Here is a 24,411-nt window from a genome sequence, read left to right as displayed (position 1 = left end):
ACACAACACACACACACCACACACACACCACACACACCACCACACACACACACACAACACACAACACACACACACACACACACACAAACACACACACACACAACATAGCTGCACTGCGAAGGAACACTTTCAAAAGGTTGGACTTGTTACTCCACTTGCAAATATGGGGTTCAGCTAAAGCGACCCAAGACTTAACACACACCCCATGGCAAACTTCACACTGTTCTCATTTTCTCTCGCTTCCAAAACAGCACTTCAACCTGAGAATTGACTTTTTCCGGCATTAATTAAAAGTGAAATGTCTTAAGGGGGAGGTGCAGCGGGAATGTTAAATATCTGTTCTTCTGTGTGTTTCGAAAAGCCAGGTGAGAAAAAGAGAGAGATAACAAAACAGTTATTTTTATGTTCAGCGAAGCTGTGTGTTGTTGAGGTGTGTCGGAGTTGCTTATTCTCTCTGGTTTGGCATGTGGAGCATCCTACAGTTATTTGGTTGAATGAAAAGAGTTGCGTTATATGGGTTTTGCTTTGAGGCTCACAGCTACGTGCGGCTCCACTGTTGACTTCAGTGTGTGTGTATTAGGGGGGGGGGGGATGATTGACAGTAAAACTGTTGAGCTGACTAGGATGGAAATGTCCTTAGACAAATGCTGCCTAAGCCTGCTGGCTTGTCCTAAAGGTGTCAAACAGGAAGCAAAGGCCCTTGCAAAAAAATCTACTTGAGTATGATGATGTCACATCTCCTGCTTTCTTCCTCCATGCCTCTCTGTTGAACTCCAGCTTGGGATGAGAAACAACAACAGCAAAGTGCGATGTGACAGCACAATTAGCACTCACACATCAGAGCTCACACACACACAGACACATTTCCGCTTAAATACAGACGATGCATAGCTACCTGGCCCAGCAGGTGTTTTGTTTGTTGTGTCGTGTGTGTGTGTATTGGTGTGTGTTGTGTGTGTGTGTGTGTGTGCTGTTGTGTGTGTGTGATTGTGTGAGACGTGTGCTGTGTTTGATGTAGTGTGTGTTGGTCTGTGTGTGTATGTGTGTAGTGTGTGTGTGTGTGTGTGTGTGTGTGTGCTCGTGTTGGGTAGGGTGATACACACATGGCAACACACAGAGGTAGCTAGTACATCTGTCCCAGCATACCTCTAGGAATAGCACTTATGTTTTATTTCCAGACATGTGTGTTTATGGCTCGGGGAGGGGGGGATAACGATACTGTACAGAGAGATAATACTTAAGTGGCCAAGCAAATACAGTCCCTTATTTAGCCATACTGGCACTGGATGCTCAATGAATCTAAACACATTTGGGTTTTGTTTTAACAAATGTTTTTCGCCCTAACATAACCATAGAAAATAGTTGGTCTCTGTTTACTGACACACTGTTGCAATGGCCAACGACAGACAGACCTAAGACATACTTCTACTCTACCGACTCTTGCGTTCTTTTGATACAGACCCTCAGTAAAGGCCAGTGCTCTGAGATGTGCTTGACAGGAAGGCACGGGGAGAACGGACGCGTCAAACGGCTGTTCCTTCCAGATGTGCCACGATAGCCTCGGCAGGGTTAGGACGAACAGGATATCAACACATGGGGGGGAGAACCTCACGTAATGTGCTTTTCAAGGGGGGAGAGGAGAAAGTGTCTGCTCAACCAGCACTTCCCATGGACTGCTGCACAATCTTGGACCACACTCCCTCCAGTGCTTTGCATGCCCCCACATGAGTGTCAGCAACGAAAGGTCAAAGGTCAGAACAGACCGGGCGACCCACCACACCCAATCAGACGGGCCTTATTGTTTTCACCTCTCTTTCCTCTCATATGCAGTGAAAATAATTAAGGGTGATTGAACATTTGCAGGACTTTCTTCCCCATCTTGGCGTTAGTGCCAACGCAGTCTTAGCCACTCTCTTAAAAGGCTTCCGTCATACCTAGACCACATACAAGAGCCAGTCACCTAGCACACATACAGAGAAGCATCAACCTAGCACACATACAGAGTGAGCAGTCAGACCTAGCAAACACATACAGAGAGCAGTCAACCTAGGCAGCAGAGCACAGCTGACACCAAAGAGCAGCACTAGACATCAAAGCATCACTAGACTCAGACAGTCAAGCTAACACATCAGAGAGCAGTCACCTAGCACACATACAGAGAAGCAGTACAACCTAGCACACATACAGAGAGCAGTCTACCTTCCAAAGACTCTTCCATTCAACACAGTTCTCACTAAGTGGATTAGGGAATCCAAAAAGCTTGTAAAAGTATGCCGAGCTCTCTCGTGTGTGCGACGGAATGAAGAAGAAGAACGGGAACAAAGAAGGGGAAGGGGAAAAGGAAGGCGAGTTCAAGAGCGAGATATAGATTCTGCATTTCCTGGTAATGATTTGCCTGCTCTCATATTCGCCGCTGAATTATTGATGATGGGGAACTTTGGTCAATGCAAAAGGGCCAGCAAACTGGTGACACGTTGCTTTTCAATTATTAGGAGGCGCACTGACGCCAGATGAACAGAGCTATTGATTTGGAGCCGTTAAATTCCCCAGCGCTTCCCTCATCCTATCCCCTCCCCCCTCCCTCATCCCCTCGTCCCCCTCCATCCCACAGCAGTGGAAGAGGAAAGAAAAGAGGCAGGCCATTCTGTCACTCTTCCTTGTGCGAGATAGAGAGGGGCTTCTGCCGCAGAGAACTCGGACCGTGATAGACCATTTGACCCTGATTACACGGCCCTTAGCCTGACCTATCAGGTTTCTATCTTTATCTGGGTAAAGTGAGAGGTTAGTTAAAGGTTCCTCTGGTGACGACATACAGTCCATGGGTCAGGGCTGTTAAAGTACCTGACGCTGTCGCTCCAAAATGTCCTTTCATCTCTAACTTTGATTGAATCGTGGTCAAATGTCTATTCACGGTCCCCGAGTTCTCTGCGGCAGGAGCCCCCTCTATCTCGGCACAAAGGAAGAGTGACAGAATGGCCTGCCTCTTTCTTTCCTCTTCCACTGCTGTGGGATGGAGGGGACGAGGGGATGAGGGAGGAGGGGAGGGGATGGATGAGGGAAGCGCTGGGGGAATTTACGGCTCCAATCAAAGCTCTTTCATCTGGCGCAGTGCGCCTCTAATAATTGAAAAGCAACGTTGTCACCAGTTGATGGCCCCTTTTGCATTAGACAAAGTTCCCCATCATCAATAATTCAGCGGCGAAATGAGAGGCAGGCATCATTACCAGGATCAGAGATTCTATACTCGCTCTTAACTCGCCTTCCTTTTCCCCTTCCCCTTCTTTGTTCCTCTTCTTCTTCATTCCGTCCGCACACACGAGAGAAACTCGGCATACTTTTACAAGCTTTTTGGATTCCCTAATCCACTTAGTGAGGACGGCTGTGTTGAATGAAGAGTCTTTTGGAAGTAGACTGCTCTCTGTATGTGTGCTAGGTTGACTGCTCTCTGTATGTGTGCTAGGTTGACTGCTCTCTGTATGTGTGCTAGGTTGACTGCTCTCTGTATGTGTGCTAGGTTGACTGCTCTCTGTATGTGTGCTAGGTTGACTGCTCTCTGTATGTGTGCTAGGTTGACTGCTCTCTGTATGTGTGCTAGGTTGACTGCTCTCTGTATTGTGTAGCGTTGACTGGAAGCCTGTTAAGAGAGTGGCTAAGACTGGTTGACTAAGGCAATGGGGAAGAAAGTCCTGCAAATGTTCAATCACAATTTATTTCAACTGGCATATGAGAGGAAAGAAGGTGAAAATAAGCCCTCTGATTGATGTGTGGTGGGTCGGTTGTCTGACCTTTGACCTTCTGTGCTGACCTCATGAGGGGATGAAAAGCACATGCAGGGAGTGTGTCAAGATGCAGAGCGCATGGGAAGTGTGTGTTGAGCAGAACTTCCTCCTCTCCCCCCTGAAAGCAACATTCGTTGAGGTTCTCCCCCATGTGTTTGATCTCTGCGTCTAACCTGCCGAGGCTATCTGGCATACTGGAGGACAGCCTTTGAGGTCCGTCTCCCCGTCCTTCCCTGTCGGACATTAAAGCAGCACTCCAGAGCACTGGCCTTTTTACTGAGGTCTGTATCAACAGAAGCAGAGTGGTAGAGTAGGAAGATGTCTTAGGTTGTCTGTCGTTGGCCATTGCAAGGTGTCATAGACAGAGACACTATTCGTTTCTATGGTTATGTTAGGGCGAAAAACATTTGTTAAAAAAAAAACTGTTGTTAGATTCATGTACATCAGGCCATATACAGGAGACTGTATTTGTTGGCCCACTTGAAGGTTATCTCTCTGTACGTATCGTATCCCCCCCCCCCCACTAACACAATGCTGGAGATAACTATGCTATTGTATGTGTGTGGGACAATGTACATATCTCTGTGTGTGCCGTGTGTACCCTTACCCCAACACATGCACACACACACACCACCACACACACACACACACACACACACACACACACACACACACACACACACACACACACACACACACACACACACACACACACACACACACACACCACACAACACCACACACAAACAACAAACACCTCTGGGCCAGTAGCTAGCATCTCTGTATTTAAGCGGAAATGTGTCTGTTGTGTTGTGAGCTCTGATGTGTGAAGTGCTAATGTGCTTCACATCGCACTTTGCTGTTGTTGTTCTCTCCCAGCTGGAGTTCAACAGAGAGGCATGGAGGAAGGAAGAGCAGGAGATGTGACATCATCACTCAATAGATTTTTTGCCAAGGGCCTTTGCTCCTTTGACACCTTTAGGACAAGCCAGCAGGCTAGGCACATTTTCTAAGGACATTTCCACCTAGTCAGCTCAACAGTTTACTGTCCAATCCCCCCCCCCCCCTAATACACACACACTGAAGTCAACAGTGGAGCCACGTAGCTGTGAGCCTCAAAGCAAACCATAAACGCAACTCTTTCATTCACCAAATACTGTAGATGCTCCACATGCCAAACCAGAGAGATAAGCAAATCCGACACACTCACAAACACACAGCCTTCGCTGAACATCTAAAATACTGTTTTATCTCTCTCTTTTTCTCACCTGGCTTTCGAAACACACAGGAAAGAACAATATTTAAACCTTCCCCCGCTCACCTCCTCCCTTAAACATTCACTTTTAATTATGCCGGAAAAGTCAATTTCTCAGGTTGAAGTGCTGTTTGGAAGAGAGAGAAAAGAGAACCAGTGTGAAGTTGCCACGGTGTGTGTTATCTTGGGTGCGCTTTAGCTGAACACACATATTTGCAGTGAGTAACAAGTCCAACCTTTTGAAGTGTTCCTCGCAGTGCAGCTACTGTGTGTGTGTGTGTGTGTGTGTGGTGTGTGTGTGTGTGTGTGTGTGTGTGTGTGTGTGTGTGTGGTGTGTGTGTGTGTGTGTGTGTGTGTTGTGTGTGTGTGTGTGTGTGTGTTTGAAGTGTGTTGTGTGTTGTGTGTGTATGAGAGAGGGTAGCTTTGATGTCTGGCAGTGGCCCTGCCTGCCGCCTTTCTGCTGGAGTCCTGACAGAGAGAGGGAGAGAGAGAGAGAGAGAGAGGGAGGGAGAGAGAGGAGAGAGAGAGAGGAGAGAGAGAGAGAGAGAGAGAGAGAGAGAGAGAGAGAGAAGAGAGAGAGAGAGAGAGAGAGAGAGAGAGAGGGAGAGAGGAGAGAGAGAGAGGAGAGAAGAGAGAGAGAGAGAGAGAGAGAGAGAGAGAGAGGAGAGAGAAGAGAGAGAAAGAGAGAGAGAGAGGAAGAGAGAGAGAGAGAGAGAGGAGAAGAGAGAGAGACTGGGCCGGATGGGAGAATGCATTAAATACCTCCCGGCCCGGGAAGCTCCAGATAAAAGTCTGATTATCCATCTGCATGGTAAATGACTGCCTCTGTAGATGTATAAAAAATAGAACCAGAGTGGTGAGTTTGGGGATTGTAAAGGATTGTCTATTTAATCATGATGACGATAATGATGACAACCGTATTCACAAAGTTATAAAGCACCTTTCATATGTTGCACTCAACACACCAATTTACTCTCTGAAGTCAACTTGATATCCCCATTTTGAAAACTGTATCGTCCACACCCTCACTGATCAACACAACCCACTCTGTGTAAGTGTAGCGTGCGTCCGTTCCACTTTGCTGATCCACCACTATGGCGTGGAGAATAGGTTAGGCCCCTGTGTCTAAGGGACCACAGTCTGTCTGTCTATCAATCTACCAGGAGGCACAGGGATTCCTTCTCTCGTCTCCCCTCTCTTTCTCTCTTTCCCCTTCCCAGGATCACATTCGACACGCTCCCAACCCAGCTCCGGGGAAATCTATTCCCTCGCTTCTCATAAACGATGGATGGAGGAAACCCCCCCCTACTCCCCCAGTCAAGGTCGTGATTCATAAAATAGCCTGGCTGAAGTCCGTGTCTGTGTGTGTGTGTGTGTGTGTTTGTGTGTGTGTGTGTGTGTGTGTGTGTGTGTGTGTGTGTGTGTGTGTGTGTGTGTGTTGTGGTGTGCGGTGCGTGGCGACCTGTGTGCGACCTGTGGCACCAGTGGCTGTGAGTTACTTTTACGGTGAGTGTGACGTCTTACGGTGTGTGTGAGTTACTATATTACGCGGTGTGTGTGAGTTACTATATTACGGGTGTGTGTGGATTACTATATTACGGGTGTGTGTGAGTTTAACTATATTCACGGGTGGTGTTGAGTTACTATATTACGGTGTTGTTGAGTTACTATATACGGGTTTGGTGTGAGTTTACTATATTACGGGTGTGTGTGAGTTACTATATTACGGGTGTGTGGTGAGTACTATGTTTGTGGGGGGCCAGGGCTCAGGCATAACTGGGGCTCAATCAAAATACATGCAGACATTTATTGTTGGGTGGTATAGATTCCACTCGTGGTAATGGACCCCTCTGTTTTGTTTCTATGGTTGTTTGTTTACTCGGCCCAGACCCTGATCTCTCTCCTCTCTCTTTCTCCCTGAGTCCCACAGCGAACGTCTTTGGTTTGTTTTCCTGCCTTCCTGGCTTGCAGCCTGCGTGCATACATTCAGCTCATGCACGGTTAATTCAAGCGCTGTGTGTGTGGGTGTGTGTGTGTGGTGTGTGTGATGTGGTCGTGTGTGTGTGTGTGTGTGTGTGTGATGTGTGTGTGTGTTGTGTGTGTGTGTGTGTGTGTGTGTGTGTGTGTGTGTTGTGTGTGTGTGCATTATTCATGCATGGGATAATGATACCGTACAGAGAGATAACCTTCAAGTGGGCCAGCGAATACAGTCCCCTTCATTTACCCATACTGGCACTGATGTACATGAATCTAAACACAGTTTTTTTTTTAACAAATGTTTTTCGCCCTAACATAACCATAGAAACGAATAGTGTCTCTGTCTATGACACCTTGCAATGCCAACGACAGACAACCTAAGACATCTTCCTACTCTACCACTCTGCTTCTGTTGATACAGACCTCAGTAAAAGGCCAGTGCTCTGGAGTGCTGCTTTAATGTCCGACAGGGAAGGCACGGGGAGACGGACCTCAAAGGCTGTCCTCCAGTATGCCAGATAGCCTCGGCAGGTTAGACGCAGAGATCAAACACATGGGGGGAGAACCTCACGAATGTGCTTTCAGGGGGGAGAGGAGGAAGTTCTGCTCAACACACACTTCCCATGCGCTCTGCATCTTGACACACTCCCTGCATGTGCTTTTCATCCCCCTCATGAGGTCAGCACAGAAGGTCAAAGGTCAGACAACCGACCCACCACATCCAATCAGAGGGCTTATTTTCACCTCTCTTTCCTCTCATATGCCAGTGAAAATAAATTGTGATTGAACATTTGCAGGACTTTCTTCCCCATTGCCTTAGTCCAACCAGTCTTAGCCACTCTCTTAACAGGCTTCCAGTCAACCTAGCACACATACAGAGAGCAGTCAACCTAGCACACATACAGAGAGCAGTCAACCTAGCACACATTACAGAGAGCAGTCAACCTAGCACACATACAGAGAGCAGTCAACCTAGCACACATACAGAGAGCAGTCAACCTAGCACACATACAGAGAGCAGTCTACCTTCCAAAAGACTCTTCATTCAACACACCGTCCTCACTAAGTGGATTAGGGAATCCAAAAAGCTTGTAAAAGTATGCCGAGCTTCTCTCGTGTGTGCGGACGGAATGAAGAAGAAGAGGGAACAAAGAAGGGGAAGGGGAAAAGGAAGGCGAGTTAAGAGCGAGTATAGAATCTCTGATCCTGGTAATGAAGCCTGTCTCATTTCGCCGCTGAATTATTGATGATGGGGAACTTTGTTTAATGCAAAAGGGCCATCAACTGGTGACAAYGTTGCTTTTCAATTATTAGAGGCGCACTGCGCCAGATGAAAGAGCTTTGATTGGAGCCGTAAATTCCCCCAGCGCTTCCCTCATCCATCCCCTCCCCTCCTCCCTCATCCCCCTCGTCCCCCTCCATCCCACAGCAGTGGAAGAGGAAAGAAAGAGGCAGGCCATTCTGTCACTCTTCCTTTGTGCCGAGATAGAGGGGGCTCCTGCCGCAGAGAACTCGGGGACCGTGAATAGACATTTGACCACGATTCAATCAAAGTTAGAGATGAAAGGACATTTTGGAGCGACAGCGTCAGGTACTTTAACAGCCCTGACCCATGGACTGTATGTCGTCACCAGAGGAACCTTTAACTAACCTCTCAACTTTACCACAGATAAAGATAGAAACCTGATAGGTCAGGCTAAGGGCCGTGTAATCAGGGTCAAAGGTCATAATAGAGAGGCTTCTTGTGAAACCAAGGACCAAGTTCTAACTGACGGTTCTAAACTGCATGAAAAGAGAGAGGGGTCAAGGAAGAAGGGGGAAAGAAGTGGGAACATGGTGTGTTTGTGTGTGTGTGTAAAAACTTCAGAGGTAAAGTTAGCTCATTAAGGGGGTCTGTGTTCTGTGTTCATAAATCAGCCGGCAGCCAGTCTGAACCTCTGGGAGGTGAACCGACCCCCATAGGACCTTACAACCCATAAAACACACACAAACACACTCACATCAACTGCCCTTTCAAGTGCTGAGTTCACGTTCAGATCCACACCCAGTCACAACTACTGCTACCGGTGACGGGTGGTCATGCATACAGTATGTGCACACACTCATGACCCAGATGCCGGGCATCATCCAATAAAGTATGAGTAACTCCCCACTTCAGATCACATCATATTTTAGGCCCGCGTTGCGTTTTGTTGTTTAATATCATTAATAGTTCATCACATCGGGACTGGTTAATAATTCAGTGCAATTTCCACCAGGATACTGGACCGTGAGATGATGTAATCCCAGTATGAAATTCAGAAATTAGGCCCAGAAATAACAGTGATAAGATGTCCTCATGTAGGCCTGCTGTATATCAAAGGCCTTTCTTTTCATGTTGCTGTGTGAGTGGCGGGGCTGAGCGTGTGTGGATGTACTGCATGCCCCCATGGGGTGAGCCTTTGCTTTAGATGTGCCTTTGTGGATTGTTTTACTAGATTTTTTTTACTGAGCTTCTAGTCTTCAGAAAGCTGCTCAATATACTGTATACTGAACAAAAATATAAAGGCAACGTGCAACAATTTCAAAGATTTTACGGAGTTACAGTTCATGTAAGGAAATCAGTCAATTGAAATAAATTCATTAGGCCCTAATTTATGGATTTCATATGACTGGGCAGGGGTGCAGCCAATGGGTGGGCCTGGAGGGCATAGGCCCACCCACTTGGCAGCCAGGCCCACACACTAGGGAGACAGGCCCAGCCAATCAGAATTAGTTTTTCCACACAAAAGGGATTTATTACAGATAGAAATACTCCTCAGCACCCCCCCCCCCCTCAGACCATCCCGAAGGTGAAGAAGCTAGATGTGAAGGTCCTGGGCTGGTGTGGTTAAACATGGTCTGCGGTTGTGAGGCCGGTTGGACGTACTGCCAAATTCTCTAAAATTATGTTGGCGGTGGCTTAGAGAACTGAACATTCAATTCTCTAGCAACTATTCAGCATGCCAATTGCACGCTCCCTCAACAATTGAGACGTCTGTGACATTGTGTTGTGCAACAAAACTGCACATTTTAAAGTGGCCGTTTATTGTCCCCAGCACAAGGTGCACCTGTGTAATGATGCTGCAGTTTAATCATCTTCTTGATATGCCACACCTGTCAGGTGGATGGATTATCTGGGTAAAGCAGAAATGCTCACTAACAGGGATATAAACATATTTGTGCAGAACATTTGAGAGATAAGCTTTTTGTGCGTATGAAAAATTTAAGGGATTTTTTATTTCAGCTCATTAAACATTGGACCAACACTTTGCATGTTGCGTGTATATTTCTGTTCAGTGTAATTGTGTTAGTTGAATGTATTGATTTAAACATGCTTTTAAGTGAAGCTGGTATCAATTGTGTTGAATTCTTCGAAGTAACAGGAAGCCTATAGCCTACCAGGCAAATAGCAAAAGCAGGGCTGTAAAGTAAAGCTTTACCGACTGTTCTATATCAGATAGAGTGAAAAACCTGAGTCATTCTCACTTCTAGTTTCAGCTCCCCATTAAGTTTCTGTTGCCTTTTCTGTCCCCGGGAACATGCTAGACCCCCCCCCCCCCCAATGACCTGGATGAAACAAACCGGCGAGCAAAACCTCAATTAATAAGAAGGGAAAAAATCGTATTAAATGAGCTTGGAAAATAACATGGCTCTCCTCCCCCAAAAAGCCTGATTGGATGGGCTTCTGATGTATATTCCAGAGTTTGCTTAATTAGTCAAGAAGAAAAAAATCACTTTGGAGTTTTTAAATATCTGCTGTGAAGACATGCCGTGTGTGTTTGTGGGTGATAGTTCAGAATCTGATTTAAGATGATTTGCCAAGCAGCATTGTAATTTTGCTCTGTGCCTCCTTGGCTGCATTTAGACAGACAGCCCAATTCTGATATTGCCATGGAAGCACAGTTTTGCCTCCGTCTCTGGTTAGAAGACACAATGGGTGTTTCATTTTGTTTTGCATTCATCCCTCACATGCATGCATACACACACACAAATGCGTCCGCGCGCGCACACTTTCTCACACACACACACACACACAGTCTTGTACAACTAACCTTGTGGGGACACACAATTCAGTCACATTCAAAATCCTATTTTCCCTAACGGATGTACAATATAGAAACAAGGCAGACAGTTGCAATAGACCCGTGCAACCCAAGGTTTGATACCAGCATAAACAGAAATCCTCTTAAACCTAACCCTATCCTTAACCCTAACTTTAACCCTAACGTTAACCCAAAAACCGAACCTTAGCTCCTAACCCTAAAACTAACCCTAACTCCTAACCCTATCCGTAAACCTAATTCTAACCTTAACACTCATTCTAACCTTAACCGTTATCCGTCTAGAAATAGCATTTGACCTTGTGGGGACAAACAAAATGTCCCCAGTTGGTCAAATCTTTGTTTGTTTACAACTTCTGGTCCCCACAAGTATAGTTAAACACGTCCACACACACACACGCACACACACACACAAGCTAGGGTACTGATGGCACTTAATGTATTCTCATGTCTTTGCTCTGGCGAGGTGTGAATTATTTTGTCCCTTGAGTACCACATCACACACTCACACACATATACACATACCCTCACAAATACGCCTGCATACATTCACTTTAAGAGCTTGTTAAAGAGCTTGTTTCTCCAACTACCAGGGGGTGGGCCTGGGTAAACTAGGGAATTACTCTTTTACACGGGTAGTTTACTCCTATTTGCCTCCAATCTCAAATAAAGCCCCCAATTGAACGTGAAATCTCTCACCGCCTGCGTTTGTTTGTTGATTTTCTGCCGTGCACAACCAAAGAGCTCGGCGCTCTATTTGATTAATTGATTTCTGCAGCCTTTAAATCTTTAAACGAGTCCCTTTTTTCAGGCAGTTTATTTCTCCCCCTTTGAAGTTCGCATTTCACAAAGGAGCTCTTCACAGCCCTATGCAAATGACGGTCTATGACAGCGGCCCCGTACCAAATCGATAACAACATGGTGGGATATTCTCTGGCCTCCATGCTTACATAATATTGATTTCCCATCACAGGTTTCGACTGCCCAGGGACTTTCCGAAACATGTTGATGGGTTTTTGTGCCCCTCTCGTCTACCCCTCGTTTCACATAACTCTCTCCAACAGGGCAAAAGTTTGTTTGTGGCTCACAAGATTCAAAACTAAAAACCTAATTAGAAGCCCTATTATGGGTTAACTAATAGTAATGGTATAATCAAAGAAACAAAGTTATATACATCCACACAGCTTCACAACTTCCGTGTGCAAGTCATTACCTACAAGATGGGGAATTCGAGCATAATGACAGCATGGGTGTATGTGTACTCTAATGTGTGTGTGTGTGTGTGTCGAGAGAGATAGATGAGTAGATATAGTGTGTGTGGTGTGTGTTGTGTGTGTTTGTGTTTGTGTGTTGTGCGCGCCTCTGCTCGCAGTGCAGGTGTGCCTCAAGTGGTGCTCTGTGGGCTGTATGGAGGCCGGTGTTCCTCAACAACAGCCTGGTTATGTGGTCCATGCCTGGAGTCTAGTCCCATAATGAGCATCCGCTACCATAACACTGCACCTCATTAACCTGAGTGAGGCCGCTACAGCACTCCAAGTACAAGTTGCCTTCAAGCGCAGATATATAGGATCAGCTCATCCCCCGCACATCATAACTGGCCTTAGATCAGTGTCTAAGGGCATCTTCATCTCATTGTAGTGAGACCAGGCCTAAGCAGGCTAAAGTGAGAGACGGGGAGGAACAGGAGAAATGAGATCTCTGCCACCCTCAGGCTGTAGAGGAACTCCTGAGCATAGCTCTGTCCATATTAGATCTGCTAATGAAGGCCCGTCTGGGGGCAGAGGGAGGGTTTCTCTGTAACTGCCCTGAAATGGCACAATCTCCTATGTAAAGTGGGTTTCTACCTTATAATGGAGGTCTAGTAATATGTGTGAGAGAGAATAAGGAGATAGGAGGGGTGTAAAAAGAGAAACAGAGAAACAGACAGACACTACTCTAAACAGGGACATAGCGCATGCTATCTCTATCGTTACATGGGACCAACACACTAACCCATTCGTGTACGTTGCACGAATTCCAATTGTTGTGGCTAACGTTAGCTAGGCCAGCTAGGTGGCTGACTTTAAGGTTAGGAGTTATGGTTAGGGTTAGGTAACATGCTAGCTAAGTAGTTAAAGGGTTAAGGTTAGTGGAAGGGTTGGCTAAAAATCGAAGTAGTTGCAAAGTAGTTTAAAAGCAGTAAGTAGTTGCAAAAATGCTAAAATTGTCAATGATGAGATTTGAACACACAACCTTTGGGTTGATAGATGTAGTTACAAAAGTTCAATCAGGAAGGCTGTTCTGAATGGGCGTCACTTTTTATCATCCTCTAAGCATAATATATTAATATAGTTTCCTATCTCCCGACATAGTGGGTATTCATATGGTAGCGTTTATAATGTTACCACGTCTCTCCTCCTCCTTTACTATTAGCAAGCGTGACGAATTGACCTATTAACTTCAGCCTATGAGCACGGCACACGAAGGCGATGTCACCACGCTTGCTGTTTAACCTATGGGCTCAATTGTGCAACAATCCCTTTTGTTTCTTTCAACCAATGGGCATAAATCTAGGTGGGTATTTATATGCCAACTCACCTCTCGTGTCTCTCACTTGCTGTTTTACAGCAACAGTCTTCCAAACAACCTTGTACCTCTCCACCACCACATAAACGCCCGTCATCGGAACCTCATTCTCATAGAGGGTGGTTTCGATGTCAGCTGCCTAGCAAAGGGTTACCTGTTATCCACATCTGACTCCGAGGAGCATTTCTTAGCCTGTACTCAATTGAACGGTCTTGAACTGGTTTTGAAATGCACAGTATACGAAATCGCATTCTGCGCACAAAAACATTTTCTTTTTCGTGTGCATGTCACGAGTTTCCAATAAGCAATATGTCTATTTCAGTGATACTGAGATGATGAGACGTTCTAGCTCCTGAGCCTATGAGTGAGTCTATAATACATGAATGGATGTCACATTCCATTCCTTCTCAATGACCACACACACAAACACCTTCCCAGATGCTGGCTGCATGACTGATGTCAAAACTGCACACTGTTCTTCTCTGGGGGCTCTGAACACTAGAAAAGCCGGGACATACAGTCCATTGATCTGTTGATGGAACAACATAGCTGGGCTGAAGGGCTGCACACACACATCTAAAAACTCATATCATTAGTTGTGAGAGAAATGGAATGCCTAAATCCCTGATCACAGTGTGTATATTGTCTTTTTTTAAATTTAAACGAGAGCATTTCAAGTGCAAGCTGCCTCTGCTGTTGATGGAAAGGGATTTCAGAAGTGTTTATTTATGTGTCTCCAGGAATTAATATAAATCTCAGCGTACAAGTTTGAGCGTGTCCAATTTCACAATTAAGATGAACAGTGGCGGGGGAGATTCGATTTGTGTGCATACAGTGCCTTCAGAAAGTATTCACACCACATTACTTTTTGCACATTGTGTTGTGTTACAGCCTGAATATAAAATGGATTAAATAGCGATTTTTTTTGTCACTTGCCTACACACAATACCCCATAATGTCAAAGAGGAATTATGTTTTCTAAATTTTTACAATTTAATTATAAATGAAAAGCTGAAATGTCTTGAGTCAATAAGTACTCAACCCCTTTGTTATGGCAAGCCTAAATAAGTTCAGGAGTAAAAATTTGCTTAACAAGTCACATTAGATACACTACCATTCAAAAGTTTGGGGTCACTTATACATTTCCTTGTTTTTGAAAGAAAAGCAATTTTTTTGTCCATTAAAATAACATCAAATTGATCAGAAATACGGTGTAGACATTGTTGATGCTGTAAATGAGTATTGTAGCTGGAAACGGCAGTTTTTTAATGGAAAATCTACATAGGCGTACAGAGGCCCATTATCAGCAACCATCACTCCTGTGTTCCAATGGCACTTTGTGTTAGCTAATCCAAGTTTATAATTTTAAAAGGCTAATTGATCATTAGAAAACCCTTTTGCAATTATGTTAGCACAGCTGAAAACTGTTGTGTTGATTAAAGAAGCAATAAAACTGGCCTTCTTTGGACTAGTTGAGTATCTGGAGCATTAGCATTTGTGGGTTCATTTACAGGCTAAAAATGGCTAGAAACAAATAACTTTCTTCTGAAACTCGTCAGTTTATTCTTGTTCTGAGAAATAAGGGCTATTCCATGCGAGGAATTGCGAAGAAACTGAAGAGCTCATACAACGCTGTGTACTACCTTCACAGAACAGCGTAAACTGGCTCTAACCAGAATAGAAAGAGGAGTGGGAAGCCCCGGTGCACAACTGAGCAAGAGGACAAGTATATTAGTGTCTAGTTTGAGAAACAGACGCCTGTTTCTCAAACTAGACCGTCTCTCTGTCTCACGAGGGGAGACAGAGAGAAGGTTTCAAGCGCAGGGCGCAGCAGGTGTTTATTTGTTAAGGACCACAGGAGGAGGCAGGTAGCTGGGTCCAGGGGCAGGCAGAAGGTCATACACAGGGGGTGCAAAAAGGCAACAGTACAGCCAGGGAAAAGGCTAGTAACGTAGTCCAGGAGATCAGGCAATAGGTTGATAACAGGAAATCCAATAGGCTAAAGTACAGGCAGGGAATAGGCAAAAAGCTTTGTTAGTGAGGCAGGACAAAACTATCATTCACCGGAGGATTAAATTACGGCGAAACCAGCGATCCAAATAGAAGTGTGTCACAAAACAAACAATACCTCACAATGATGGGGTGCAAAGAACTGAACTAAATAGTGTGTGATAATGACATACAGGTGTGTGAACTGGTGATCAGAATTCAGGTGATTGGAATCTGGAGAGTGAGCTGCGTTCAGGGGATTGATGTGTTTGAGAGCGTGAGCTGGAAAGTGGGTTGAAAAGTGAGCTGCGTTCAGGGGATCTACGTGTTTGAGAGTGTGAGTTGGAAGCAGACGTTACACTCACAGCTGTAATTGCTGCCAATGGTGCTTCTACAAAGTATTGACTCAGTGGTGTGAATACTATTGTAAATTAGATACTGCTGTATTTAATTTTCATTACATTTGCAAACATTTCAAAAAACATGTTGTTGGTGGGTGAGAAAAATGATCTATTTCATAAATTTTGAATTCAGGCTGTAACACAAAATGTGGAATGAGTCAAGCGATCTGAATACTTTCTGAAGGCCCTGTATGTGTGTGCTTGTGTATGTGTGAGTGTGTGTATATATGGGAGGGTGTCCTCTGGTGAACAGTTAGTGGTGCGGGTGGGTCAGGATGTTCGGGGGCCAGCTGAGGTTCGAGTGACCTTGTCCTAGTTCATCATAAAAAATAGTCTCCCTAGGGCTAGTGTGGAGCGGCTGTCAATAACCTATTATAACACAATGGAGAGGGCTGGGCCTCACTCTGGCATGAAGTTCAATTATGAGGGAGAGAGAGAGAGAGAGCCCATCACTGTATCCCGAGGCTAAGTCCAAGTCCCTGTCGTTGTGTGTGTGCATGCCCTTACAGCTGTAACGCTGATTCAGGCAGACCCAAACAGTTCTTCAGGGCCTCATTTGGTCCAAAAAAAGACCATTCTGGAGAGGTTTAGCTTCCTCACAATGATTTATCCTCCAGTGCTCTCCTCCTTCTGCACACACACACAGCAGAAGGCCACACACCGAGGTACAGGCACACACACACTGACAAAAATAAACACACAGGACTATCAACAGAAATACATAAATAGGCATATAGATTAGATAGAAGTATAAACCAATACATAAACGTCCATATGTGTACCACAACGACACACACATTCCCCTTTCTCCTCCTATACCACTGAGCTAAAATTGCATGTGTACATATCTTTAATGATGTCTACAGGTCCACAGGCATGTCTCTAAGCCATACAGTAAACAGCAGATGGGAGAAGGGTTTAATTGTCAGAAGTGGAGTCAGAAGGAGGAGACGCTGGTGGTACAGCAAGGCTAGAGGTACATTGTCTGGTTGCTTTAGCCCAGGGTGAGGCCAGAAATAAAGAAATAGATAAATAAAGAGAAAGATGGGAAGGAAGAAACCCTATCAAGCCGCGCCTGTCATCTAAATATGTCATCCAAGGGCGCCCAAGCGTAGAAAATGTATGAAGGCATACTTTTTGCACCGTTATAATTTGATGACGGGACAGGGAGTGGGTGCACACACACACCTAAATAAAGGACAGGAGAAGGGGAAAAGAAAAGCTCACACCAACCTACTCTCAAACAGCAATCCCCAGGTACTACATATAAACCTGATATACATGAGTACACAAACACAGTTCACACTCACATACGTTTGTTTATATCAAATTCTTATGTCCGGGATATTATTCAATGTGGTACTGAGACAGACACAAAGTGTGATTTCTGGCATCTGGCTCCTCCACAGTAACTTCTAATCTAACTGGAAGAACAGAGAGCCACTCCAGAAAAGTCCAGTCAGCAGCAAGCCCAGTCAGTCTGTTGTCTGTAAGCTCTACAGTGTGTGGGCCCCAATTTATCAACCTCCTTTTCCGCCAGCTGACGAAGGTACTTTCTAGTCTCTCTCATTTCTCTCCCTCTGCCTCCCTTTCTTTTTCACTCGTTCCATCACCCCAGGGCCAGCTCTTCCTGCTGTGTTTGGGGAAAGATAAAATTGTTTCTCGCAGAGGTTTTCCAAACTTTCATGGGTGCTAGCCCTGGATCCCCCTAGGGCAGGGGAATGGAAGGAACGGAGCTCTCCCACACACTCGACACACACAATCCATTATCGGCATTTACTAAGCCAATACACACATCATGGAGATAGAGACTTGGGAAAAAGTGCCCCTCAGCATTGTACTGTAGACACACACATGCACACACTTTGAGTTGGCTCTACTTGCAGTGTTTCACCTACATGTGCTGAGGGCGGAGTGCCAAGCCACCCTAAAGCAACTAACCAGGGCTGCAGAAATCAAAATATTTGAAAGGAAACCACATGGAAAACAAATATGACCAATGTACCACTAATTCTTCTTAAGATAAGGGGTGCAAAGCCAGATGGAGAGCCTGCCTGGCCTTGATATTGGAAATCACACTGCCCTGTGCAAAATCATTGTTTAGTGGCCCTGGAAACGCATAAGTCCCCTTTTTACACATAATGCCACCCCAGCCGTGTATACACATAATGCTATAATGGCTCAAGACAAATCACTGTGTGTGTGACCGGCTTGTTAATTAAATGGTATTTGACACCAAAGTTGAGTCACCAACACTGGTGTCCTCTGAACCTTGTCTTCCCACTCGCAACACAGGTTTAAGCAAGGCCAATGTGGCCTACAAGTAATCAAGGACACATGGGAAGACATAAATGTAGGAACACACATGTATGCGTGCATGTACAGCACATAACAGATCAGTAATATTGAGCTTTCTTCAAGTGAAAGACAACTCAATTCACATCCAGAAATAAATACAGTACTTGAATCTGTTCTACAGCTGGCATTGAAAGCCTAAGAAGTGCCAGACATGGAAGACAAAGACGAAAAGTGAGGAGAAAGAGAAACAGTGTGTGTGTGGTGTGTGTGTGTGTGTGTGTGTGTGTGTGGTGTGTGTGTGTGTGTGTGTGTGTTGTGTGTGTGTGTGTGTGTGTGTGTGTTGTTGTGGTGTGTGTTGTGTGTGAAAGACAAACAAAGGGGTGGGAAGTAATCTAGACCCATCCACACACTTGGGGCAGATTGTGTTATCTGACAGCATCTACTCTTAAGAACGTAAAAAAATAACCCTTCCTCTTCTAACACACTCAAACGGAATGTGGCACAGTGGCACTCGGCTAGACAATAGTTTCAACAGTAATTATGTCCCCAAAGACCTTTGCATTGGCGCTCTCCCTAGCATGGCCGCAAGAGAGGAAAACAATGCTTCTGATTACATGTGGTTTACTCCAAAAGACATTCCCCATGCCAGTGAATGTATCTAAGCTGCATGTGTTTAACTTATTATGCAGTGAATGTAATACTTTTAATTGGCTATAAGGGGAGATAATATGCATTATTAAACAAATCTCACAAACAAACACTTGCACACCATTAAGAATATATAGGCCTAGGCTATAATTGGGATGTGCAGTGATCACACATGCAGACATCCTTACAACACATGCAGACATCAGCGTTAAACTTTGACATAAAGACTACACAGGCACACTGGGTCTGTGTATAGACTCTTGTGGGGGGGCTCTCTCAAGCATTTTGGTAGGGTTTGCTGATAGTTAAAAGTGTCCCTGCTCCATTTTGACAATTCCACACAGTACATTTTGGTCGTTACTCTATTTGAACTCGCTCCAGTATCAAAAGAAAAGTATTTTCCCCCTCATCTCTGCAGCTTGTACAAGAACGTTCCTCCTAGCAGCACAGCATCTATATTATAATCTATCTACTCATATTCAAACGGAGGACTTCAACTAGATGTAAGACGACATTATCTTCATGGGAGAAGCTTCCGTTAGCATCCGGGCGGGAAAGGTTTTATTAATTCATATATCATTGTTATGCTGCGCCGACAATATAAATCATGTAGACAATCTGTTGGTTGACCTAATTTGTCGGGTGAGGCTTGTGTTAATAATTAAGCGCAAATTGAACATGACTTGACGTTTCCGTGGTTTAATCATATGTTGTAGCACAACATTACAACAATGCAATAAATACTGAGTAATGAGTTTAGTGCGGAAAATATGAATTCTTGTTAACTTTACGCATGAGAGCACCACTGAATAAACCAGACTCCAAAGTCCCTTACACAACAAACTATCTCCTGTGAAGTCAGTTGTATAGGTTTGTAAGACCACATGTGCCAGACTAGGAATGTCAATGTGAATAAATAATCATAATTACAGTGGATGAGGCAGAGTTCTCGTTTGAAAAACTTAATTACCTCTAGATTCACTTGGCATGTCAGAGGAGACTTTTCCTTAAACGAGCAGATGTCGTGATTTAGGGACTTGGCCAAATCCTCACCTGGACAACTTTTCATGATATGATGTTAATGTCTGAATTCAATCAGTCTAAATCCGAGCAATAAAATGTTTTTCAGTTGTGACTATCATCTAAAACACCAGGCTAATCGTTAGGCCTGTTATACAGGCTACGTTAATGTTTTCAACTTTATCACTATCTTCAGCATCATAATTCTTAAGCCTAAAATTAGCACAATGGTACAGTCTAGGTTTAGGATACAGAAAAGCAACCAAAAATGAATTTCTTTGTGCATAAAATCTATTTGGCAAAAACTCTACAGATGTTCATGTCCTTAATAGCGCCAGTGCACACCCATACATTGACACTCATGTGTTCGGCACTGGGGACAGTGGGCAGACGTGTCTTGCATGCAGAGCCACACACACATTTCCATCATCCAAGTGCTATAATCCTGTAATTAGCGACCTGCCGGCAACAAATAACACCTTCACCTAGCGTGTCAATGACGTGTAATCAGCATGCATCCCAGCGTGCGATAAACAGCAAAATAGGTTATTTTGAATATCATTACGCAAAGCCTGACTGACAACTGGCCATGCAGTAGAATTAATACTAATTGAATAAAAGTCCATATTGTACTTCAAAATGTAGGCTATATATTATGCAAAACAACAAAAACATCGGCCATAAGGAGTTGAATTAATTAATAAGATACTGTCAGGTTCAGTTGCCAACTGATCTTCTACTGCGCAAGGTGCTGCCGCTCAGCTCGCGGATCCAACGGATGAAATAGCAATATACCCAAACCAAACATCACTTTATTCACACCTGATATCAAGTTATTGTCCAATTTAAAAATTATTCTGCGGACGTGCGCGATTATCTTTTTAATTAATTGTTTTACATTGCAGCCTAATAAATAGCTAAACATGTTTTTTTTCTATAGCAAGTAAACTTTATCTAAAATCCCTGAGCAAATACAATAGGATACGCTGAGTCTCTCACTCACAATGATGCTTAGCCCTATAAAATACTGTTTCACATGAGTGTCGGATATAGTAATGGTGCACGGCGACAGAGACTTTCCCAAATGAGCCCCATTCAACACTGTACCAGTGGCATAGGCATAGCCTACATTTTCCAAAGAGACAGATGCCTCAGACAACTGGCAACTTTTAATGGGAAAGACACTGAAAACACACGACACTGCACCTTTACGCACAGAGACATGACACTCCATCCTTACCTCTGAGGTTTTGGATTTTGACCATGACCTCTGCGGGGGACTTCAGTCTGTGCGCGAGATACAGACGACCCGAGTCCCTCTCGATCTGAACCGGGGAGTCCGCCTCTGATATTACCTCGAACCACTTTTTCTCAAACTTCTGGTCAGGCACCGTGAATATCATGTCACCGACTTTGACATCCTCTGAGACCGTCACTGTGTAGAGCAGTTCCTCGGAGACCGCTCGGGGCCTCCTAACCTTCGAGACAGCAGGTCTCTGCACATCAAGGTGAAGTGTCACCGGCTTACTTATCAATGCGACATCTCCATTATCTTGAGCGTAAATACGGACTGTTAGGTTCATGACACCAATGAGAGAACTGACCAGCATTACCTGTCCGGTTTGGGGAACTACGTACACGTGTTGGCATTTTGGAGATGCGTAATAAGTGACCCGGCCATTCTTTCCACCGTCGGGATCCTTTGCAAAAAAACGGACCAATTCGGAACCGATAGGGGTCAATTCATCAACTTTTACCCTTTCGTTTTCCTCGATGAACCGGGGTATGTTGTCGTTTGAATCAAGCACCTCTATTTTAATCACCACGGCACTATTCAAACAACCAGAAAGCACAACCTTCAAATCGTACACTGCTATAAACTCTCTGTCCAAAGTTTCTGTGGATTTCAAAATAAGATGCTGTTCTTCGTGATGGTAAACCAAACGAAAATCCGTTGCGTTCTTCCCTTCCAAAGCAATGTCCAGTTCCGAAACATGACAGTTGTTTCCAACCGGTAAAGCTACGCAATCCACCACTGTTCCAGCGGGCGAGTTCTCCACAATTTGTCCATAATACACAGGCAGCTTTGAATTCCCTGTTGAAAATGAAACCAATGCGACAAGCAAAAATGTCTTCAGGGCTACGGTTCCGTGTGTAGCTCCCGTCATGTTTCCATCAAATCAGTGTTGTCACTCTAGTACAACATAAAAGTTTATTGCGGCATAAATAATCGAACAATTATTGTTATTAATGCTAGGTGAGTAGATATATGGTGTGAATGTCCCCAAAAGTGCAATGCTTCAGCAATGAAAAAGTAGCAGTCCTTCAAAGAACAGCGCCAAAGTGACAAGTTCGCTTCCAGTTTATTCCGTGAAGCATCACTTGAGCGCATAGAAGATGAATTCTGGCTACACGCTGCAGATGCTCCATGTGGTACTATGATCACCGCCCTTCGAGGCACAGCCAATCGGAGATCGGAATGGGACGGAAAAACAGCTATCGGCCAGCCCACACGCAGTTTGATTTAGCTGCGCAGGAGACGAACGTTGGAGAGCTTTTAGTATTCAGGCCCACAATTTAAAATGCTGTGTGTAAGCCATGGGTGCGTTTTGTTTGCTGGAGAGACTTGTCCCCAGAATACACATTCGTTTTCTTGGGTGTTGGCCAACTGTTATCAATGTTCTGTTTGGCTGCACTACAGGCAACATTATAGGCCTCAAATGTTGACTGGATTACCTCCCTTGATAGAAAGGCTTTATGCTAAACAAAGTTATTTTTTAAATGTATATTTTTTATGGTTCCTGGTTGGAGTAGATTGTTCTGCTTTCAACGTGTGACTTCGGGAACCAATTTGGCTTCTCAACATTACATAATAGAATAGTCTAATAAAACCAAAAAATATATTAAAGCTGCAAAATGTTACTTTTTGGGGCACCAACCAAATTCACATAGAAATGTGTGTTATAGATGTGTCACTCATTGAAAGCAAGTCTAAGAAGTGGTAGATCTGTTTCTATGCTTCCAGTTCTTACGTTTTGGCATCTTTTACTTTCGGTTTTGTACACCAGCTTCAAACAGCTGAAAATACAATGTTTATGGCCATGGAAAATATATTTTACAGCAGTTTAGATGGTACAATGATTCTCTACACTATACTTGCTCATGTTTTCACATAAACTTAAATTAGGCGAACTATTAGAATTCTAGCAGAGCGATTTCTGCATAGTGCATCTTTACATTTTTAGTACCCAAAATGACTAATTACGTTTTTCTTATGCATTTAAAGGACAGTTCCACCCCAAAACTTTCTTCTGGTATTTATTTCATTAGTCCATTGTTGATATAGTCCCAAAATGTTTTGCATGTCAGCAATCAAGTTTTCAAGTTTTACATATGATGCCACATTCATCATACCGGCTGTATTTCTGTATTTTGAAAGTTATATGTCTTGAAATCTTGATTGCTGACATGCAAAACATTTTTGGGACAATATCAACAATGGACAAATAAAACAAATACCAAAATACATCATTTTTGGGGCGAGTTTTCCTTTAATGGAATGTGTTTAGACAGAACTTAATAACTTAATGTATAATCATCACTGTCATACGTAAACTTATATCATGATTAGTAGGTTGGTTACACCTTTGAAATTTGTCAACATAAACTGTCTGATTGATTAGCTTGCACCAAACCTTGACATTTACAGAACAAATTCTGTAGATTAAATTAATTGTAATTTAATTGGGGGATAAACTGACCACACCATGATGAGTAAAGATTTGGACAAATACTTGCAATGGGTCAATCACAAGTCCAATCGCTCACATGGTTCCAGTGCACACCTCTGATGGCTTGTCCTTGGTCACCCATCCTCACTTCTGATACCCACGCAGCATCTTCTGGGTGTAGCTCAAGGGGGACTTGGACCTGCAATCATGTATTTGTCATTCCGTACTGTCTGCTGCTTTACCATATGGGACCCCAATTTAATACACCATTATTATCATAAGTGAAGTCTCACTATTGTGTGGAAACTTGAAATACAGACCATGGCCCTACCATACCAAATTGTGTTGAACCACACAAAATGTCCCTCCCTGTACAATGAAAAGAGGTTAGCCAGTTAGGCCTACTGCCATGCCACTGAAATGTTTAGGCTATTTATTTTCTCAGAGTTCAACCACAAATGCATTTTGGGACTGGATCAATAAAAATTCTGCTTCAAGTCAAGAAGTAATTATCGACCTCCGCATTGCATTTCACTTGTGATTTATGTAGCCTAATCCTTACATTACCATTGGAGACCAATATGAGGACCAATATTATCAACCTGGTCTCAGAGAATTTCGTATGATTTTGTACGTAAATTCAGTACTCTTAATTTAGTATGATAT

General features: G+C 44.1%; 1 protein-coding gene across 1 annotated transcript in view; it reads right to left on the bottom strand.

The window, feature by feature from the left end:
• Nucleotides 1–22,385, bottom strand: part of LOC111964641 (putative neural-cadherin 2) — a 133,048-nt gene extending 110,663 nt beyond the window's left edge. The window contains 1 exon segment of the mRNA XM_070443811.1: nt 21,255–22,385. Within this exon segment, the coding sequence (XP_070299912.1) occupies nt 21,255–22,182 (928 nt within the window). The 5' untranslated portion in view covers nt 22,183–22,385.
• Between the last annotated feature and the right edge of the window lie 2,026 nt (nt 22,386–24,411).

Source organism: Salvelinus sp. IW2-2015, linkage group LG6.1 (assembly GCF_002910315.2).
Source record: "Salvelinus sp. IW2-2015 linkage group LG6.1, ASM291031v2, whole genome shotgun sequence".
Taxonomy (NCBI): Eukaryota; Metazoa; Chordata; class Actinopteri; order Salmoniformes; family Salmonidae; genus Salvelinus; species Salvelinus sp. IW2-2015.
The sequence above is the reverse complement of the archived record's forward strand: the minus strand, read 5'-3'. Positions and strand labels throughout refer to the sequence as shown.